The sequence below is a fragment of the Oncorhynchus masou genome, chromosome 13 (assembly GCF_036934945.1).
Source record: "Oncorhynchus masou masou isolate Uvic2021 chromosome 13, UVic_Omas_1.1, whole genome shotgun sequence".
Lineage (NCBI taxonomy): Eukaryota > Metazoa > Chordata > Actinopteri > Salmoniformes > Salmonidae > Oncorhynchus > Oncorhynchus masou.
The window spans coordinates 9,394,206-9,413,390 of record NC_088224.1 but is presented as its reverse complement, the minus strand read 5'-3'; the positions used below and the strand labels follow the sequence as shown (position 1 = coordinate 9,413,390).

The 19,185-nt window shown below is 48.4% G+C and overlaps 1 protein-coding gene across 1 annotated transcript in view; it reads right to left on the bottom strand.

The window, feature by feature from the left end:
* The window catches only part of LOC135551343 (gamma-aminobutyric acid type B receptor subunit 1-like), a 180,491-nt gene that overhangs the window by 138,286 nt on the left and 23,020 nt on the right, over window positions 1–19,185 (bottom strand). Inside the window, exons 3-6 of the mRNA XM_064982564.1 lie at window positions 9,322–9,492; window positions 7,937–8,038; window positions 2,298–2,363; window positions 1,192–1,383 (exon numbers count right to left, since the gene is read on the bottom strand). Coding sequence (XP_064838636.1) covers window positions 1,192–1,383; window positions 2,298–2,363; window positions 7,937–8,038; window positions 9,322–9,492 — 531 coding nt within the window. The remainder of the gene's footprint in view (window positions 1–1,191; window positions 1,384–2,297; window positions 2,364–7,936; window positions 8,039–9,321; window positions 9,493–19,185) is intronic.

Here is a 19,185-nt window from a genome sequence, read left to right as displayed (position 1 = left end):
GACAGGCTCCTCTCCAGACACGGCAGTATGAATTAAAGAGGGTCGTTACACTAGTGAGGGACAGGCTCCTCTCCTCTCCAGACATGGCAGTATGAATTAAAGAGGGTCGTTACACTAGTGAGGGACAGGCTCCTCTCCAGACACGGCAGTATGAATTAAAGAGGGTCGTTACACTAGTGAGGGACAGGCTCCTCTCTTCTCCAGACATGGCAGTATGAATTAAAGAGGGTCGTTACACTAGTGAGGACAGGCTCCTCTCCAGACACGGCAGTATGAATTAAAGAGGGTCGTTACACTAGTGAGGGACAGGCTCCTCTCCTCTCCAGACATGGCAGTATGAATTAAAGAGGGTCGTTAAACTAGTGAGGGACAACTCCTCTCCAGACACGGCAGTATGAATTAAAGAGGGTCTACACTAGTGAGGGACAGGCTCCTCTCTTCTCCAGACATGGCAGTATGAATTAAAGAGGGTCGTTACACTAGTGAGGGACAGGCTCCTCTCCAGACACGGCAGTATGAATTAAAGAGGGTCGTTACACTAGTGAGGGACAGGCTCCTCTCCAGACACGGCAGTATGAATTAAAGAGGGTCGTTACACTAGTGAGGGACAGGCTCCTCTCCTCTCCAGACACGGCAGTATGAATTAAAGAGGCCTTGTGAGGGTCTAGCACAGGATTTAAGATAACTAACTGATCTAAAGGAGTGTACTATATAGGGTATAGGGCCCTGGTCTAAAGTAGTGTAATTTATAGGGAATAGGGCCCTGGTCTAAAGTAGTATACTATATAGGGAATAGGGCCCTGGTCTAAAGTAGTGTACTATATAGGGAATAGGGCCCTGGTCTAAAGTAGTGCACTATATAGGGAATAGGGCCCTGGTCTAAAGGAGTGTACTATATAGGGAATAGGGCCCTGGTCTAAAGTAATGTACTATGTAGGGAATAGGGCCCTGGTCAAAGGAGTGTACTATATAGGGAATAGGGCCCTGGTCTAAAGTAGTGTACTATATAGGGAATAGGGCTCTGGTCTAAAGTAGTGCACTATATAGGGACTAGGGCTCTGGTCTAAAGTAGTGTACTATGTAGGGAATAGGGCTCTGGTCTAAAGTAGTGCACTATATAGGGAATAGGGTGCCATTTTAGGATTCAGGCACGTAGCAATATTGCTCTCTGTACACGAGTGCACTCCTCACCAGATTGGAGGCCCCTCGGACGGTCTCTGGGTTGAGCATGACGATCTCCGTGGTGACGTGACCCTCCACCGCCTCCGTCATCTGCTCCACGGTGCAGTTGATTGACGGGTCTTTGATCTTGAACCAGTTGTCTGCGTACCAACCAATCAGGAACCAGACATACTTCTTCCCATAGAGCTTCTCCTTGTACACCTGTAGGATAGAGGGGAGAGACAGGAAAGAGAGGGGAGAGAGAGGAGAGGAGAGAGCGAGAGGGGGGGGGTCAGGGGTAGGGGGAGAGAGAGGGAAGAGAGAGAGGGGGTGGTCGGGGTAGGGGGAGAGAGAGGGGTGGGGGGAAAGGAGTGTGAAAGAAAGAGAGAGAAAGAGGGAGGGAGGGAGGGAGGGAGGGAGGGAGGGAGGGAGGGAGGGAGGGAGGGAGGGAGGGAGGGAGGGAGGGAGGGAGGGAGGGAGGGAGGGAGGGAGGGGAGGGAAGGAGAGAGAGAGAGGGAGGGAGAGAGAGGGGGGGGGGAGGGAGGGAGGGAGGGAGGGAGGGAGGGAGGGAGGGAGGGAGGGAGGGAGGGAGGGAGGGAGGGAGGGAGGGAGGGAGGGAGGGAGGGAGGGAGGGAGGGAAAGGGAGAGGGAGAGGGAGAGGGGGAGAGAGAGGGGGGGGGGGGAGAGAAAGAGAGGGGGAGAGGGAGAGAGAGCAGGGGGAGGGAGGAGAGAGAGAGAGATAGAGGGGGAGGGAGAGAGGGGGGAGGGAGTAGAGAGAGGGATGGAGAGAGAGAGAGAGAGAGAGAGAGAGGGGAGGGAGTAGAGAGAGGGATGGAGAGAGAGAGGGGGGGAGAGTAGAGAGAGGGGGAGGGAGAGAGAGAGGGGGGAGTAGAGAGAGAGAGGGAGAGAGGGGTGAGTGAGTGAAAGGAGAGGTAAAGGAGGAGTAGTCAGGTGTGTCAGAGAGAATATATCAGGAAGAAGAGATAACAAAAAGCGACAGAGAAAAAAATCCTGAAATTCTTGATAGAAAGACACGAACGTTGAGCACTACTTTTCCAAGAAGACACAGAGAAGTCAACAGACATTTTAAGATACTGTATCAATCCACAGAGTAATCAATTTGTAAGCGTCTGTACCTCACAGAAAACTTTTCTGGCTTCCGTCTCGTAGAAGAGCCCCACGATGATTCTGGCATCTTGCCGCTGGGGATTCAGAGAGGGAAGTGTTACACAGAGTCACACAGGAGATGGGAAAACACAACACACGCACACACACGCGCACACACACACACACACACACAAACACAACAGAGCACACACACACACACGCACGCACACACACACACACACACACACACACACACACACACACACACACACACACAGACACACACACACACAGTAAACACACAAACAACACACACATGGACACACACAGAACAGACTGCACAGTGAACCATCACACACACAACAGAGCACACACACACAAACACAACAGTGCACCCACACACACACACAACAGAGAACACACACACACAGTAAACAGAAGGGAAACAACAGCTCTAATGGGGATGGAGTCTCAGTGTGAACAGAACAGAGCTGCTGCAGTGAACCATCACACACACTGCTGGGGAGACCACACACACACACTGCTAGGGAGACCACACACACACACTGCTAGGGAGACCACACACACACACAGCTAGGGAGACCACACACACACACACACACACTGCTAGGGGGAGACCACACACACACACTGCTAGGGAGACCACACACACACACTGCTGGGGAGACCACACACACACACTGCTGGGGAGACCACACACACACACTGCTGGGGAGACCACACACACACACTGCTAGGGAGACCACACACACACACTGCTAGGGAGACCACACACACACACTGCTAGGGAGACCACACACACACACTGCTGGGGAGACCACACACACACACTGCTAGTGAGACTACACACACACACACACACTGCTGGGGAGACCACACACACACACTGCTGGGGAGACCACACACACACACTGCTAGGGAGACCACACACACACTGCTGGGGAGACCACACACACACACACAGCTAGGGAGACCACACACACACACACACATACATACTGGGGAGACACACACACACACACTGCTGGGGAGACCACACACACACACACTAAGACACCACACACACACTGCTGGGGAGACCACACACACACACACACACACACACTGGGGAGACCACACACACACACACATGCTGGGGAGACCACACACACACTGCTGGGGAGACCACACACACACACACACACACACACACACACACACATAGACTCCGTTATATCAGCTTTTTAGTGCTAAATCGGTATCGGCCGATAACTCCACCGACAACTGATATCCAATAGATGAAAAAAGGAAATGTAATGGGACATAGTCATAGTTATGGGACATAGTTATGGGACATAGTTATGGGACATAGTTATAGTTATGGGACATAGTTATGGGACATAGTTATGGGACATAGTTATGGGACATAGTTATGGCACAACTGTTCTTTTGGATGGTCATTTATGAGAATTATTTCTTATCTACAGCAAATCGGCAGATATATCGGTAGTTTTGTCCCCCAAAAAAATCCGAATCGGCATCGGACCCGCACACAAACACACATTAGCGCCACACACACACACACAACTGTTCACATTTACACACATTTCTTATCACAGCAAATCGGCAGATATATCAGTTTTGTCACACACACACAAACACACACACACACACACACACAAACACACACACGCCACACACACACACACATACACACACACACACACACACACACACACGGGCTCCTGTGAGAGCAAAACGACAAGACGATTTTCTAACAGTGTTTATGGAATAGCTTTGATGAGAACCTTCTCATCTGTGTCTGCAGGCTGAGCTGACAGTGGACCTGGTGATAAACCCTAAAGACAGTATCCCAGAGGAAGGACGTGGTGGGTGTAACCAAGATAGAGACAGTAATGTTTACCCTTCATTTTTATTGTTTATTTCACTTTTTTATATTAACTACCTCACTTGCTTTGGCGATGTTAACATATGTTTCCCATGCCAAAAAAAAGCCCCTGGAATTGAAATGGAATTGAATTGACAGGCTGGAGGGGTAGAACGTAATCTCAACACCATCCTGGCATCTGGGAGACTGAGTCGGAGTGGGGTCAAAACACCACTGGGAGCAGATAGCCACAGGGTGAACTCAGGAGATGCCTTGTGGTAACACCCCCCTAGTCAGCATGGGAGGGGTGGAACCAGCCATGACTAAGCTTTTTTTTTAGTGTAAGCTATATAAGAAACAGCATTTTCTGTAAAGGTTAGGCTGCTGTTCGGTTCAACGGTCAAGAGTGTTGGGTTGACCAGCTTCATTATTGCTATAATTAGTCGATATTAAATAAAGATGATTGTTTGAAGAAATGAACAAGTCTCTCTCAGTATGAATTTCCACCACACTCCACACACATCTCCTCACAATACACAAAACGCAACGCATTGCGCAGCACAACCCATCTTCCCCTCTGGTGTGATAAATTCATGTTGTTACCATGGTTCCTACAGTGATGGCCGATTAATATCACACATAAACCTAGGCTTGTTACCATGTTTCATAGGCTTGTTACCATGTTTCCTAGGCTTGTTACCATGGTTCCTAGGCTTGTTACCTTGGTTCCTAGGCTTGTTACCATGTTTCATAGGCTTGTTACCATGTTTCCTAGGCTTGTTACCATGTTTCATAGGCTTGTTACCATGTTTCCTAGGCTTGTTACCATGGTTCCTAGGCTTGTTACCTTGGTTCCTAGGCTTGTTACCATGTTTCATAGGCTTGTTACCATGTTTCCTAGGCTTGTTACCATGGTTCCTAGGCTTGTTACCTTGGTTCCTAGGCTTGTTACCATGTTTACTAGGCATGTTACCATGGCTCCTAGGCTTGTTACCATGTTTCCTAGGCTTGTTACCATGGTTCCTAGGCTTGTTACCTTGGTTCCTAGGCATGTTACCATGGTTCCTAGGCTTGTTACCATGGTTCCTAGGCTTGTTGCGATAGTTCCTAGGCTTGTTACCATGGTTCCTAGGCTTGTTGCGATAGTTCCTAGGCTTGTTACCATGGTTCCTAGGCTTGTTGCGATAGTTCCTAGGCTTGTTACCATGTTTCCTAGGCTTGTTATCATGGTTCCTAGGCTTGTTACCTTGGTTCCTAGGCTTGTTACCATGTTTACTAGGCATGTTATCATGGTTCCTAGGCATGTCACCATGTTTCCGAGGCTTGTTACCATGGTTCCTAGGCTTGTTACCTTGGTTCCTAGGCATGTTACCATGGTTCCTAGGCTTGTTACCATGGTTCCTAGGCTTGTTGCGATAGTTTCTAGGCGTGTTACCATGGTTCCTAGGCTTGTTGCGATAGTTCCTAGGCTTGTTACCATGGTTCCTAGGCTTGTTACCATGGTTCCTAGGCTTGTTGCGATAGTTCCTAGGCTTGTTACCATGGTTCCTAGGCTTGTTACCATGGTTCCTCGGCTTGTTGCGATAGTTCCTAGGCCGGCACGACCGGAGAAGTTACGTTGAAGTAGGCGCCAGTCAGGAAGAAAGCCAAGCTGACACCTTAATATAGAAACTGTAGACTACAGTCAGAGACAGTGAAAATGATTATTTAATTAACAGGGGAGTCATTTGGATATGGGTCTGCTTCTAAGTTATGACTATTTGTTTGTCAACTTGTCTACAATTAGACACATGAAGCTTCTCTTCTGTCATCAATGATGTTGCCCTAGAAGCCTAAATAAACCGTTGCTCAACTAGAATAATGTCATAAATCAATATAATGAATGCTTCACTCTCGTTAACATCGGTAAAGATTTCTCTGTCATCTGCTTCTTTTGCGGAGCAAAGATGTTTACGGACCATGGAGAAAAATGCAACAACAAAAAAAGCCACAAAAAAAAACAACAGGAAATATTTTTGGTGCCAAATGACGGTTGTGAGGAAATAACAAGCTGCGAAAAAGAACCAACATGTTTCTGATAAGATTTCAGTTTGGCTTGGAAGCATATTTTATGTGGTTGAAATTACTCTCAGCTTTTGATGATGCTGATGAAGATAGCACCTCTACAGAATGGATGCGTCATTCTCACTAGATCTAATGTAGCCTACATTTAGTGTATCATTTTACTGCAAGAAATGTTTCATTCACTAGGAGTTAATACTATGACTACATGAGAGGTTATAGACCTACAAGTCAATGACCAGATTTCAGTTTCCATTTCACCCCATCTAAACAGACGGCTACCGTTCCCTTGACGTGGCTTGTGAAGGTCGAATTTGTATAGCGCAGGTCGATAGTGAAGGTCGAAAGTGAAGTTCGAATTTGTATAGCGCAGGTCGATAATGAAGGTCGATAGTGAAGATCGAATTTGTATAGCGCAGGTCGATAGTGAAGGTTGATATTGAAAGTCGATAGTGAAGGTCGATGGTGAAGGTCGATAGTGACGGTCGATAGTGATGGTTGACGGTAAATGTCAATGGTAAAGGTTGATAGTGAAGGTCGATAGTGAAGATCAATAGTGAAGGTCGATAGTGAAGGTCAATAGTAAAGGTTGATAGTGAAGGTCGGTAGTGAAAGTCGGTAGTGAAGGTCGATAGTGAAGATCGGTAGTGAAGGTCGATAGTGAAGGTTGATAGTGAAGGTCGACAGTGAAGGTTGATAGTGAAGGTCGATAGTAAAGGTTGATAGTGAAGGTGGATGGTGAAAGTCGACGGTGAAGGTCGATGGTGAAGGCCGGCAGTGAAAGTTGACAGTGAAAGTCGGTGGTGAAGGTCGATAGTGAAGGTTGAATTTGTATAGCGCAGGTCGATAGTGACGGTCGGTGGTGAAGATTTATAGTGGAGGTCGATAGTGAAGATCGATAGTGATGGTTGATAGTGAAGGTCGAATTTGAATAGCGTAGGCCGATAGTGAAGGTCGACGGTGAATGTCAATGGTAAAGGTCGATAGTGAAGGTCGATAGTGAAGGTCGATAGTGAAATTCAATAGTGAAGGTCGATAGTGAAGTTCGATAGTGAAGGCCGATAGTGAAGGACGATAGTGAAGGTCGATAGTGAAGGTCGGTAGCGAAAGTCGGTAGTGAAGGTCGATAGTGAAAATCGGTAGTGAAGGTCGATAGTGAAGGTCAGTAGTGAAGGTCGATAGTGAAAGTCGATAGTGGAGGTCGATAGTGAATATCGATAGTATGGCTGCTATCATCCTATTTTACCACTTCAACAAATCTTTTACATACATTACTTTTCTGTCCCTCCATTCTCTTTTATTTTCAACTCTCCATTTCACTGTCTGTCTTTACTTTATTCAACCCGCCCCTTCATCCACGCAATATTTAGTGACCCTAAATATTGCGGGATATGAGTCATGCATCGCTAGCAATGTGTGAGAGTCTCTCTGGGCTTTGTTCACCAAGCTCAGATGTGACTGATTTCATGTGTTCAATCACCCGACAGTTGCCAAGGCAGCATCGGGAATAAACCAGGGAAAGAGGGAGAGGGAGGGTGGAAGGAAGGGAGGAGAGAGAGAGAGAGAGACAGAGAGAGAGAGAGAGAGAGGGGGAGGATAGATGGAAGGAAGAGGTGAGGGAGAGAGAGAGAGAGAGAGAGAGAGAGAGAGATTAGAGAAAGAGAGGGGGAAGGATAGATGGAAAGGAGAGGTGAGGGAGACAGGAAGTGAACGAGGCACCTTGAGATTCTTGACAGCTGGGGCGGGGTCAGTGAGGAAGCTTTGGCGAACGCTGATCTCTATCCCGGCCTCTTTGGTCCTCGCCTCTAGATCATCCAGCGTCTGACAGAGAGATTAAACATTAAAACAGGGCAGGAACTTGATTCAAATGCAATTGAAGCTTTGTTTATTATTTTCTTTACAACATGTTTTGACAGAACAAACAGACACACAGACAGAGAGATGGTGAGAGGAAGGGAGAGAAAGACACAGAGACATGGGAAGGGGGAGAGACAGAGAGAGAGAGAAAGATAGTTGAAAGTAAGGGGGAGAGGGATAGAGGAGTGGAAGAGAGAGGAGGAGGAAAAGAGTGGGAGAGGAGAGGAGGAGAAGAGGATTGGGAAAGGAGAAGGGAAGAGGAGGAGAAGGGGAGGGGGAGAGGAGAGGAGGGGGAGGAGGAAAGGAGGAGGAGAGGAGGGGGAGAGAAGGAGGAGAAGAGGGTAAAAGGAGGAAGGGGGAGGAGGAGAAGGAGGGAGAGGAGAGGAGAGGAGGAGGAGAGGAGGGGGAGAGGAGAGGGGGAGAAGGAGGAGAAGAGGGGGAAGGAGGAAGGGGGAGGAGGAGGAGAAGGAGGGAGAGGAGAGGAGGGGAGGAGAGGAGAGGAGAGGAGAGGAGGGGAGAGAAGGAGGAGAAGAGGGTAAAAGGAGGAAGGGGGAGGAGGAGAAGGAGGGAGAGGAGAGGAGAGGAGAGGAGAGGAGAGGAGAGGAGAGGGAGAGAGGAGGAGAGGAGAGGAGGAGGGAGGGGGGAGAGGAGGAGGAGAGGAGGGGGAGAGGAGGGGGAGAGAAGGAGGAGAAGAGGGTAAAAGGAGGAAGGGGGAGGAGGAGAAGGAGGGAGAGGAGAGGAGAGGAGAGGAGAGGAGAGGAGAGGAGAGGAGAGGAGAGGAGAGGAGAGGAGAGGAGAGGGAGAAGACAGGAAGAGGAGACAACTGATAGACAGAAGGTGGAGAAAAAGTGAGAAGAGGTGTGATGAAGAGGTGTGATGAAAAGGTGTGATGAAGAGTGTGATAAGTAGGAAAGGAAATGAGAATCTATTTCATCCGTCACTAGTTCTTTTTTTCCGGAGTCAGTTCTCTTCATGTCTTTAACCAATAGTATAAATGATAAGTGAACAAACAGACAATAAAACTTGAGTCTACAACACCTTAGTGAGAAAGGGGTTTGGTGTGCCGGAGTCTGGTAGAGAGATTAGTCCCACAGACCACAGATACCCATGGTGAGATCGGTCTGAATCCTGACTCAACTCTCCGTCTTCCTCTGTATCTGTCTCCCCTCTACATTCAGACTATCACTGTCCATAAAACAATAAAAAATTACAAAACATGTATTTTTTTAAAGTGGCCTGTCACTCACTGAGGTGAAGACTTCCGTAGTCTGTTGGATGGTGGCGATCTTAGTCCATTTCCACTTCTGAAAGAGCTGAACCCTGGTGGGGTTGTGGAGGGTGGCAGACGGGTGGGTACGGAAGAATGTCGGGAAGCGCTGACGGTTGGAGAGAGCTGGAGAACTGGAGCCATAGGATAACTGAGGAGAGGAGGACAGGAGGAGAGGAGGAGAGGAGGAGAGGAGGAGAGGAGGACAGGAGGAGAGGAGGAGAGGAGGACAGGAGGAGAGGAGGAGAGGAGGACAGGAGGACAGGAGGACAGGAGGAGAGGAGGAGAGGAGGACAGGAGGAGAGGAGGAGAGGAGGACAGGAGGACAGGAGGACAGGAGGAGAGGAGGAGAGGAGGACAGGAGGAGAGGATGACAGGAGGAGAGGAGGAGAGGAGGAGAGGAGGAGAGGGAGGAGGGAGGAGAGGAGGAGAGGGAGGACAGGAGGACAGGAGGAGAGGAGGAGAGGAGGAGAGGAGGAGAGGAGGAGAGGAGGAGAGGAGGAGGAGGAGGGAGAGGAGGAGGGAGGAGAGGAGGACAGGAGGACAGGAGGAGGGAGGAGAGGAGGAGGAGGAGAGGAGGAGGGAGGAGAGGAGGAGGAGAGGAGGAGAGGAGGAGGGAGGAGAGGAGGAGAGGAGGAGGAGGGAGGAGAGGAGGAGAGGAGGACAGGAGGACAGGAGGAGGGAGGAGGGAGGAGGAGGAGAGGAGGAGAGGAGGAGAGGAGGAGGAGGAGAGGAGGAGAGGAGGAGAGGAGGAGGAGGAGGAGGAGGGAGGACAGGGAGGACAGGGAGGAGAGGAGGACAGGAGGAGAGGAGGACAGGAGGAGAGGAGGAGAGGGAGGACAGGAGGAGAGGAGGACAGGAGGACAGGAGGAGAGGAGGACAGGAGGAGAGGAGGACAGGAGGAGAGGAGGAGAGGAGGAGGGAGGACAGGAGGAGAGGAGGACAGGAGGACAGGAGGAGAGGGAGGAGGGAGGACAGGAGGAGAGGAGGACAGGAGGACAGGAGGAGAGGAGGAGAGGAGGAGAGGAGGAGAGGAGGACAGGAGGAGGAGGAGGGAGGAGGAGGAGAGGAGGAGAGGAGGACAGGAGGACAGGAGGACAGGAGGACAGGAGGAGAGGAGGAGGAGGGAGGAGAGGAGGACAGGAGGAGAGGAGGAGAGGAGGACAGGAGGGGAGGAGGAGAGGAGGAGGAGGAGAGGAGGACAGGAGGACAGGAGGAGAGGAGGAGAGAGGAGGAGAGGGAGGAGAGGAGGAGAGGAGGACAGGAGGAGAGGAGGAGAGGAGGAGAGGAGGAGAGGAGGACAGGAGGAGAGGAGGAGAGGAGGACAGGAGGACAGGAGGAGAGGAGGAGAGGAGGAGAGGAGGACAGGAGGAGAGGAGGACAGGAGGAGAGGAGGAGGGACAGGAGGAGAGGAGGACAGGAGGAGAGGAGGAGAGGAGGACAGGAGGAGAGGAGGAGAGGAGGAGAGGAGGAGAGGAGGACAGGAGGAGAGGAGGAGAGGAGGAGAGGAGGACAGGAGGAAGTGAGGAGAGGAGGGCAGGAGGAGAGGAGGAGAGGAGGAGACAGGAGGACAGGAGGACAGGAGAGGAGAGGAGGACAGGAGGACAGGAGGAGAGGAGGACAGGAGGAGAGGAGGACAGGAGGACAGGAGGAGGGAGGAGGGAGGACAGGAGGAGACAGGAGGAGAGGAGGACAGGAGGAGAGGAGGAGAGGAGGAGGAGGAGGAGGACAGGAGGGACAGGAGGGAGGGAGGACAGGAGGACAGGAGGACAGGAGGAGAGGAGGACAGGAGGAGAGGAGGAGGAGAGGGAGGAGAGGAGGACAGGAGGACAGGAGGAGAGGGGAGGGAGAGGAGGAGAGGGAGGACAGGAGGACAGGAGGAGAGGAGGAGGAGGAGGAGGGACAGGAGGAGGACAGGAGGAGAGGAGGACAGGAGGAGACAGGAGGACAGGAGGAGAGGAGGAGAGGAGGAGAGGAGGAGAGGAGGAGAGGAGGACAGGAGGAGAGGAGGACAGGAGGACAGGAGGAGAGGAGGACAGGAGGAGAGGAGGAGAGGAGGAGGAGGAGGAGGAGGAGAGGAGGAGAGGAGGAGAGGAGGACAGGAGGACAGGAGGAGAGAGAGGAGAGAGGAGGAGGAGGAGGAGGAGAGGAGGACAGGAGGAGAGGAGGACAGGAGGAGAGGAGGACAGGAGATAGAAAATAGAGTTAGGGTGTCCTCATTATGTCTGAGGTACAACGATGGAACGGAGAGAGAAAATGAAAGATGACGAAGAGAGAAGAAGACCAAGAAGAAACCAAAAGCATAAATAAACTGAAGAACAATAAAACCAAAGAAGAAGAAACAGGCAAAACAAGAAAAGGAGGCAGAAAAAGACAAAAGAAAGGTCCTGCTAGATTATCACTCAGCCATGTCCAGCATATAATATCCTAAAACATCCCTCAGCCATTCCCAGTATATTAGGTCCTGCTAAAACATCCATGTCCCAGTATATTAGGTCCTGCTAAAACATCCCTCAGCCATGTCCCAGTATATTAGGTCAGCTGTCTAAAACATCCCTCAGCCATGTCCCAGTATATTAGGTCAGCCATGTCCCAGTATATTAGGTCAGCCATGTCTATAAATCATGTCCCAGTATATTAGGTCAGCCATGTCCCAGTATATTAGGTCAGCCATGTCCCAGTATATTAGGTCAGCCATGTCCCAGTAAAGATCAGCCATGTCCCAGTATATTAGATCAGCCATGTCCCAGTATATTAGGTCAGCATGTCCCAGTATATTAGGTCAGCCATGTCCCAGTATATTAGGTCAGCCATGTCCCAGTATATTAGGTCAGCCATGTCCCAGTATATTAGGTCAGCCATGTCCCAGTATATTAGGCCATGTCCCAGTATATTAGGTCAGCCATGTCCCAGTATATTAGGTCAGCCATGTCCCAGTATATTAGGTCAGCCATGTCCCAGTATATTAGGTCAGCCATGTCCCAATATATTAGATCAGCCATGTCCCAATATATTAGGTCAGCCATGTCCCAGTATATTAGGTCAGCCATGTCCCAGTATATTAGGTCAGCCATGTCCCAGTATATTAAGTCAGCCATGTCCCAGTATATTAGGCCATGTCCCAGTATATTAGATCAGCCATGTCCCAGTATATTAGGTCAGCCATGTCCCAGTATATTAGGTCAGCCATGTCCCAATATATTAGGTCAGCCATGTCCCAATATATTAGGCCATGTCCCAGTATATTAGATCAGCCATGTCCCAGTATATTAGGTCAGCCATGTCCCAGTATATTAGGTCAGCCATGTCCCAGTATATGTCCCAGTAGATCAGCCATGTCCCAGTATATTAGATCAGCCATGTCCCAGTATATTAGGTCAGCCATGTCCCAGTATATTAGATCAGCCATGTCCCAGTATATTAGGTCAGCCATGTCCCAGTATATTAGGTCAGCCATGTCCCAGTATATTAGATCAGCCATGTCCCAATATATTAGATCAGCCATGTCCCAGTATATTAGGTCAGCCATGTCCCAGTATATTAGATCAGCCATGTCCCAGTATATTAGATCAGCCATGTCCCAGTATATTAGGTCAGCCATGTCCCAGTATATTAGGTCAGCCATGTCCCAGTATATTAGATCAGCCATGTCCCAATATATTAGATCAGCCATGTCCCAGTATATTAGGTCAGCCAAGTCCCAGTATATTAGATCAGCCATGTCCCAGTATATTAGGTCAGCCATGTCCCAGTATATTAGGTCAGCCATGTCCCAGTATATTAGGCCATGTCCCAGTATATTAGGTCAGCCATGTCCCAGTATATTAGGCCATGTCCCAGTATATTAGGTCAGCCATGTCCCAGTATATTAGATCAGCCATGTCCCAGTATATTAGGTCAGCCATGTCCCAGTATATTAGGTCAGCCATGTCCCAGTATATTAGATCAGCCATGTCCCATTATATTAGGTCAGCCATGTCCCAGTATATTAGGCCATGTCCCAGTATATTAGGTCAGCCATGTCCCAGTATATTAGGTCAGCCATGTCCCAGTATATTAGATCAGCCATGTCCCAGTATATTAGGTCAGCCATGTCCCAGTATATTAGGTCAGCCATGTCCCAGTATATTAGATCAGCCATGTCCCAGTATATTAGGTCAGCCATGTCCCAGTATATTAGGCCATGTCCCAGTATATTAGGTCAGCCATGTCCCAGTATATTAGGTCAGCCATGTCCCAGTATATTAGGTCAGCCATGTCCCAGTATATTAGGTCAGCCATGTCCCAGTATATTAGGTCAGCCATGTCCCAGTATATTAGGTCAGCCATGTCCCAGTATATTAGGCCATGTCCCAGTATATTAGGTCAGCCATGTCCCAGTATATTAGGTCAGCCATGTCCCAGTATATTAGGTCAGCCATGTCCCAGTATATTAGGTCAGCCATGTCCCAGTATATTAGGCCATGTCCCAGTATATTAGGTCAGCCATGTCCCAGTATATTAGGTGTCCCAGCCATGTCCCAGTATATTAGGTCAGCCATGTCCCAGTATATTAGGTCAGCCATGTCCCAGTATATTAGGTCAGCCATGTCCCAGTATATTAGGTCAGCCATGTCCCAGTATATTAGGTCAGCCATGTCCCAGTATATTAGGTCAGCTATGTCCCAGTATATTAGGCCATGTCAGCCATGTCCCAGTATATTAGGTCAGCCATGTCCCAGTATATTAGGTCAGCCATGTCCCAGTATATTAGATCAGCCATGTCCCAGTATATTAGGTCAGCCATGTCCCAGTATATTAGGCCATGTCCCAGTATATTAGGTCAGCCATGTCCCAGTATATTAGGTCAGCCATGTCCCAGTATATTAGGTCAGCCATGTCCCAGTATATTAGGTCAGCCATGTCCCAGTATATTAGGCCATGTCCCAGCCATGTCCCAGTATATTAGGTCAGCCATGTCCCAGTATATTAGGTCAGCCATGTCCCAGTATATTAGGTCAGCCATGTCCCAGTATATTAGGTCAGCCATGTCCCAGTATATTAGGTCAGCCATGTCCCAGTATATTAGGTCAGCCATGTCCCAGTATATTAGGTCAGCCATGTCCCAGTATATTAGGTCAGCCATGTCCCAGTATATTAGGTCAGCCATGTCCCAGTATATTAGGTCAGCCATGTCCCAGTATATTAGATCAGCCATGTCCCAGTATATTAGGTCAGCCATGTCCCAGTATATTAGGCCATGTCCCAGTATATTAGATCAGCCATGTCCCAGTATATTAGGTCAGCCATGTCCCAGTATATTAGTCAGCCATGTCCCAGTATATTAGGTCAGCCATGTCCCAGTATATTAGGTCAGCCATGTCCCAGTATATTAGGTCAGCCATGTCCCAGTATATTAGGTCAGCCATGTCCCAGTATATTAGGTCAGCCATGTCCCAGTATATTAGGTCAGCCATGTCCCAATATATTAGATCAGCCATGTCCCAGTATATTAGGTCAGCCATGTCCCAGTATATTAGATCAGCCATGTCCCAGTATATTAGATCAGCCATGTCCCAGTATATTAGATCAGCCATGTCCCAGTATATTAGGTCAGCCATGTCCCAGTATATTAGGCCATGTCCCAGTATATTAGATCAGCCATGTCCCAGTATATTAGGTCAGCCATGTCCCAGTATATTAGGTCAGCCATGTCCCAGTATATTAGGTCAGCCATGTCCCAGTATATTAGATCAGCCATGTCCCAGTATATTAGGTCAGCCATGTCCCAGTATATTAGGTCAGCCATGTCCCAGTATATTAGGTCAGCCATGTCCCAGTATATTAGGTCAGCCATGTCCCAGTATATTAGGTCAGCCATGTCCCAGTATATTAGGTCAGCCATGTCCCAGTATATTAGGCCATGTCCCAGCCCATGTCCCAGTATATTAGGTCAGCCATGTCCCAGTATATTAGGTCAGCCATGTCCCAGTATATTAGGTCAGCCATGTCCCAGTATATTAGGTCAGCCATGTCCCAGTATATTAGGTCAGCCATGTCCCAGTATATTAGATCAGCCATGTCCCAGTATATTAGGTCAGCCATGTCCCAGTATATTAGGCCATGTCCCAGTATATTAGGTCAGCCATGTCCCAGTATATTAGGTCAGCCATGTCCCAGTATATTAGGTCAGCCATGTCCCAGTATATTAGGTCAGCCATGTCCCAGTATATTAGGTCAGCCATGTCCCAGTATATTAGGCCATGTCCCAGTATATTAGATCAGCCATGTCCCAATATATTAGGTCAGCCATGTCCCAGTATATTAAGTCAGCCATGTCCCAGTATATTAGGTCAGCCATGTCCCAGTATATTAGGTCAGCCATGTCCCAGTATATTAGGTCAGCCATGTCCCAGTATATTAGGTCAGCCATGTCCCAGTATATTAGGTCAGCCATGTCCCAGTATATTAGGTCAGCCATGTCCCAGTATATTAGGTCAGCCATGTCCCAGTATATTAGGTCAGCCATGTCCCAGTATATTAGGCCATGTCCCAGTATATTAGGTCAGCCATGTCCCAGTATATTAGGTCAGCCATGTCCCAATATATTAGATCAGCCATGTCCCAGTATATTAGGTCAGCCATGTCCCAGTATATTAGATCAGCCATGTCCCAGTATATTAGGTCAGCCATGTCCCAGTATATTAGGTCAGCCATGTCCCAGTATATTAGATCAGCCATGTCCCAATATATTAGGTCAGCCATGTCCCAGTATATTAGGTCAGCCATGTCCCAGTATATTAGGTCAGCCATGTCCCAGTATATTAGGTCAGCCATGTCCCAGTATATTAGGTCAGCCATGTCCCAGTATATTAGGTCAGCTATGTCCCAGTATATTAGGCCATGTCCCAGTATATTAGGCCATGTCCCAGTATATTAGGTCAGCCATGTCCCAGTATATTAGGTCAGCCATGTCCCAGTATATTAGGTCAGCCATGTCCCAGTATATTAGGTCAGCCATGTCCCAGTATATTAGGTCAGCCATGTCCCAGTATATTAGATCAGCCATGTCCCAGTATATTAGGTCAGCCATGTCCCAGTATATTAGGCCATGTCCCAGTATATTAGGTCAGCCATGTCCCAGTATATTAGGTCAGCCATGTCCCAGTATATTAGGTCAGCCATGTCCCAGTATATTAGGTCAGCCATGTCCCAGTATATTAGGTCAGCCATGTCCCAGTATATTAGGTCAGCCATGTCCCAGTATATTAGGTCAGCCATGTCCCAGTATATTAGATCAGCCATGTCCCAGTATATTAGGCCATGTCCCAGCCATGTCCCAGTATATTAGGTCAGCCATGTCCCAGTATATTAGGTCAGCCATGTCCCAGTATATTAGGTCAGCCATGTCCCAGTATATTAGGTCAGCCATGTCCCAGTATATTAGATCAGCCATGTCCCAGTATATTAGGTCAGCCATGTCCCAGTATATTAGGCCATGTCCCAGTATATTAGATCAGCCATGTCCCAATATATTAGGTCAGCCATGTCCCAGTATATTAAGTCAGCCATGTCCCAGTATATTAGGTCAGCCATGTCCCAGTATATTAGGTCAGCCATGTCCCAGTATATTAGGTCAGCCATGTCCCAGTATATTAGGTCAGCCATGTCCCAGTATATTAGGTCAGCCATGTCCCAGTATATTAGGTCAGCCATGTCCCAATATATTAGATCAGCCATGTCCCAGTATATTAGGTCAGCCATGTCCCAGTATATTAGATCAGCCATGTCCCAGTATATTAGATCAGCCATGTCCCAGTATATTAGATCAGCCATGTCCCAGTATATTAGGTCAGCCATGTCCCAGTATATTAGGCCATGTCCCAGTATATTAGGCCATGTCCCAGTATATTAGGTCAGCCATGTCCCAGTATATTAGGTCAGCCATGTCCCAGTATATTAGGTCAGCCATGTCCCAGTATATTAGGTCAGCCATGTCCCAGTATATTAGATCAGCCATGTCCCAGTATATTAGGTCAGCCATGTCCCAGTATATTAGGTCAGCCATGTCCCAGTATATTAGGTCAGCCATGTCCCAGTATATTAGGTCAGCCATGTCCCAGTATATTAGGTCAGCCATGTCCCAGTATATTAGATCAGCCATGTCCCAGTATATTAGGTCAGCCATGTCCCAGTATATTAGGTCAGCCATGTCCCAGTATATTAGGTCAGCCATGTCCCAGTATATTAGGCCATGTCCCAGTATATTAGGTCAGCCATGTCCCAGTATATTAGGTCAGCCATGTCCCAGTATATTAGGCCATGTCCCAGTATATTAGATCAGCCATGTCCCAGTATATTAGGTCAGCCATGTCCCAGTATATTAGATCAGCCATGTCCCAGTATATTAGGTCAGCCATGTCCCAGTATATTAGGTCAGCCATGTCCCAGTATATTAGGTCAGCCATGTCCCAGTATATTAGGTCAGCCATGTCCCAGTATATTAGGCCATGTCCCAGTATATTAGATCAGCCATGTCCCAGTATATTAGGTCAGCCATGTCCCAGTATATTAGGTCATGTCCCATGTCCCATGTCCCAGTATATTAGGCCATGTCCCAGTATATTAGGTCAGCCATGTCCCAGTATATTAGGTCAGCCATGTCCCAGTATATTAGGTCAGCCATGTCCCAGTATATTAGGTCAGCCATGTCCCAGTATATTAGGTCAGCCATGTCCCAGTATATTAGGTCAGCCATGTCCCAGTATATTAGATCAGCCATGTCCCAGTATATTAGGTCAGCCATGTCCCAGTATATTAGGTCAGCCATGTCCCAGTATATTAGGTCAGCCATGTCCCAGTATATTAAGTCAGCCATGTCCCAGTATATTAGGTCAGCCATGTCCCAGTATATTAGGTCAGCCATGTCCCAGTATATTAGGTCAGCCATGTCCCAGTATATTAGGTCAGCCATGTCCCAGTATATTAGGTCAGCCATGTCCCAGTATATTAGGTCAGCCATGTCCCAGTATATTAGGTCAGCCATGTCCCAGTATATTAGGTCAGCCATGTCCCAGTATATTAGGCCATGTCCCAGTATATTAGGTCAGCCATGTCCCAGTATATTAGGTCAGCCATGTCCCAGTATATTAGGTCAGCCATGTCCCAGTATATTAGGTCAGCCATGTCCCAGTATATTAGATCAGCCATGTCCCAGTATATTAGGTCAGCCATGTCCCAGTATATTAGGTCAGCCATGTCCCAGTATATTAGGTCAGCCATGTCCCAGTATATTAGGTCAGCCATGTCCCAGTATATTAGGTCAGCCATGTCCCAGTATATTAGGTCAGCCATGTCCCAGTATATTAGGTCAGCCATGTCCCAGTATATTAGGTCAGCCATGTCCCAGTATATTAGGTCAGCCATGTCCCAGTATATTAGGCCATGTCCCAGTATATTAGGCCATGTCCCAGTATATTAGGTCAGCCATGTCCCAGTATATTAGGTCAGCCATGTCCCAGTATATTAGGTCAGCCATGTCCCAGTATATTAGGTCAGCCATGTCCCAGTATATTAGGTCAGCCATGTCCCAGTATATTAGATCAGCCATGTCCCAGTATATTAGGTCAGCCATGTCCCAGTATATTAGGCCATGTCCCAGTATATTAGGTCAGCCATGTCCCAGTATATTAGGTCAGCCATGTCCCAGTATATTAGGTCAGCCATGTCCCAGTATATTAGGTCAGCCATGTCCCAGTATATTAGGTCAGCCATGTCCCAGTATATTAGGTCAGCCATGTCCCAGTATATTAGGTCAGCCATGTCCCAGTATATTAGATCAGCCATGTCCCAGTATATTAGGCCA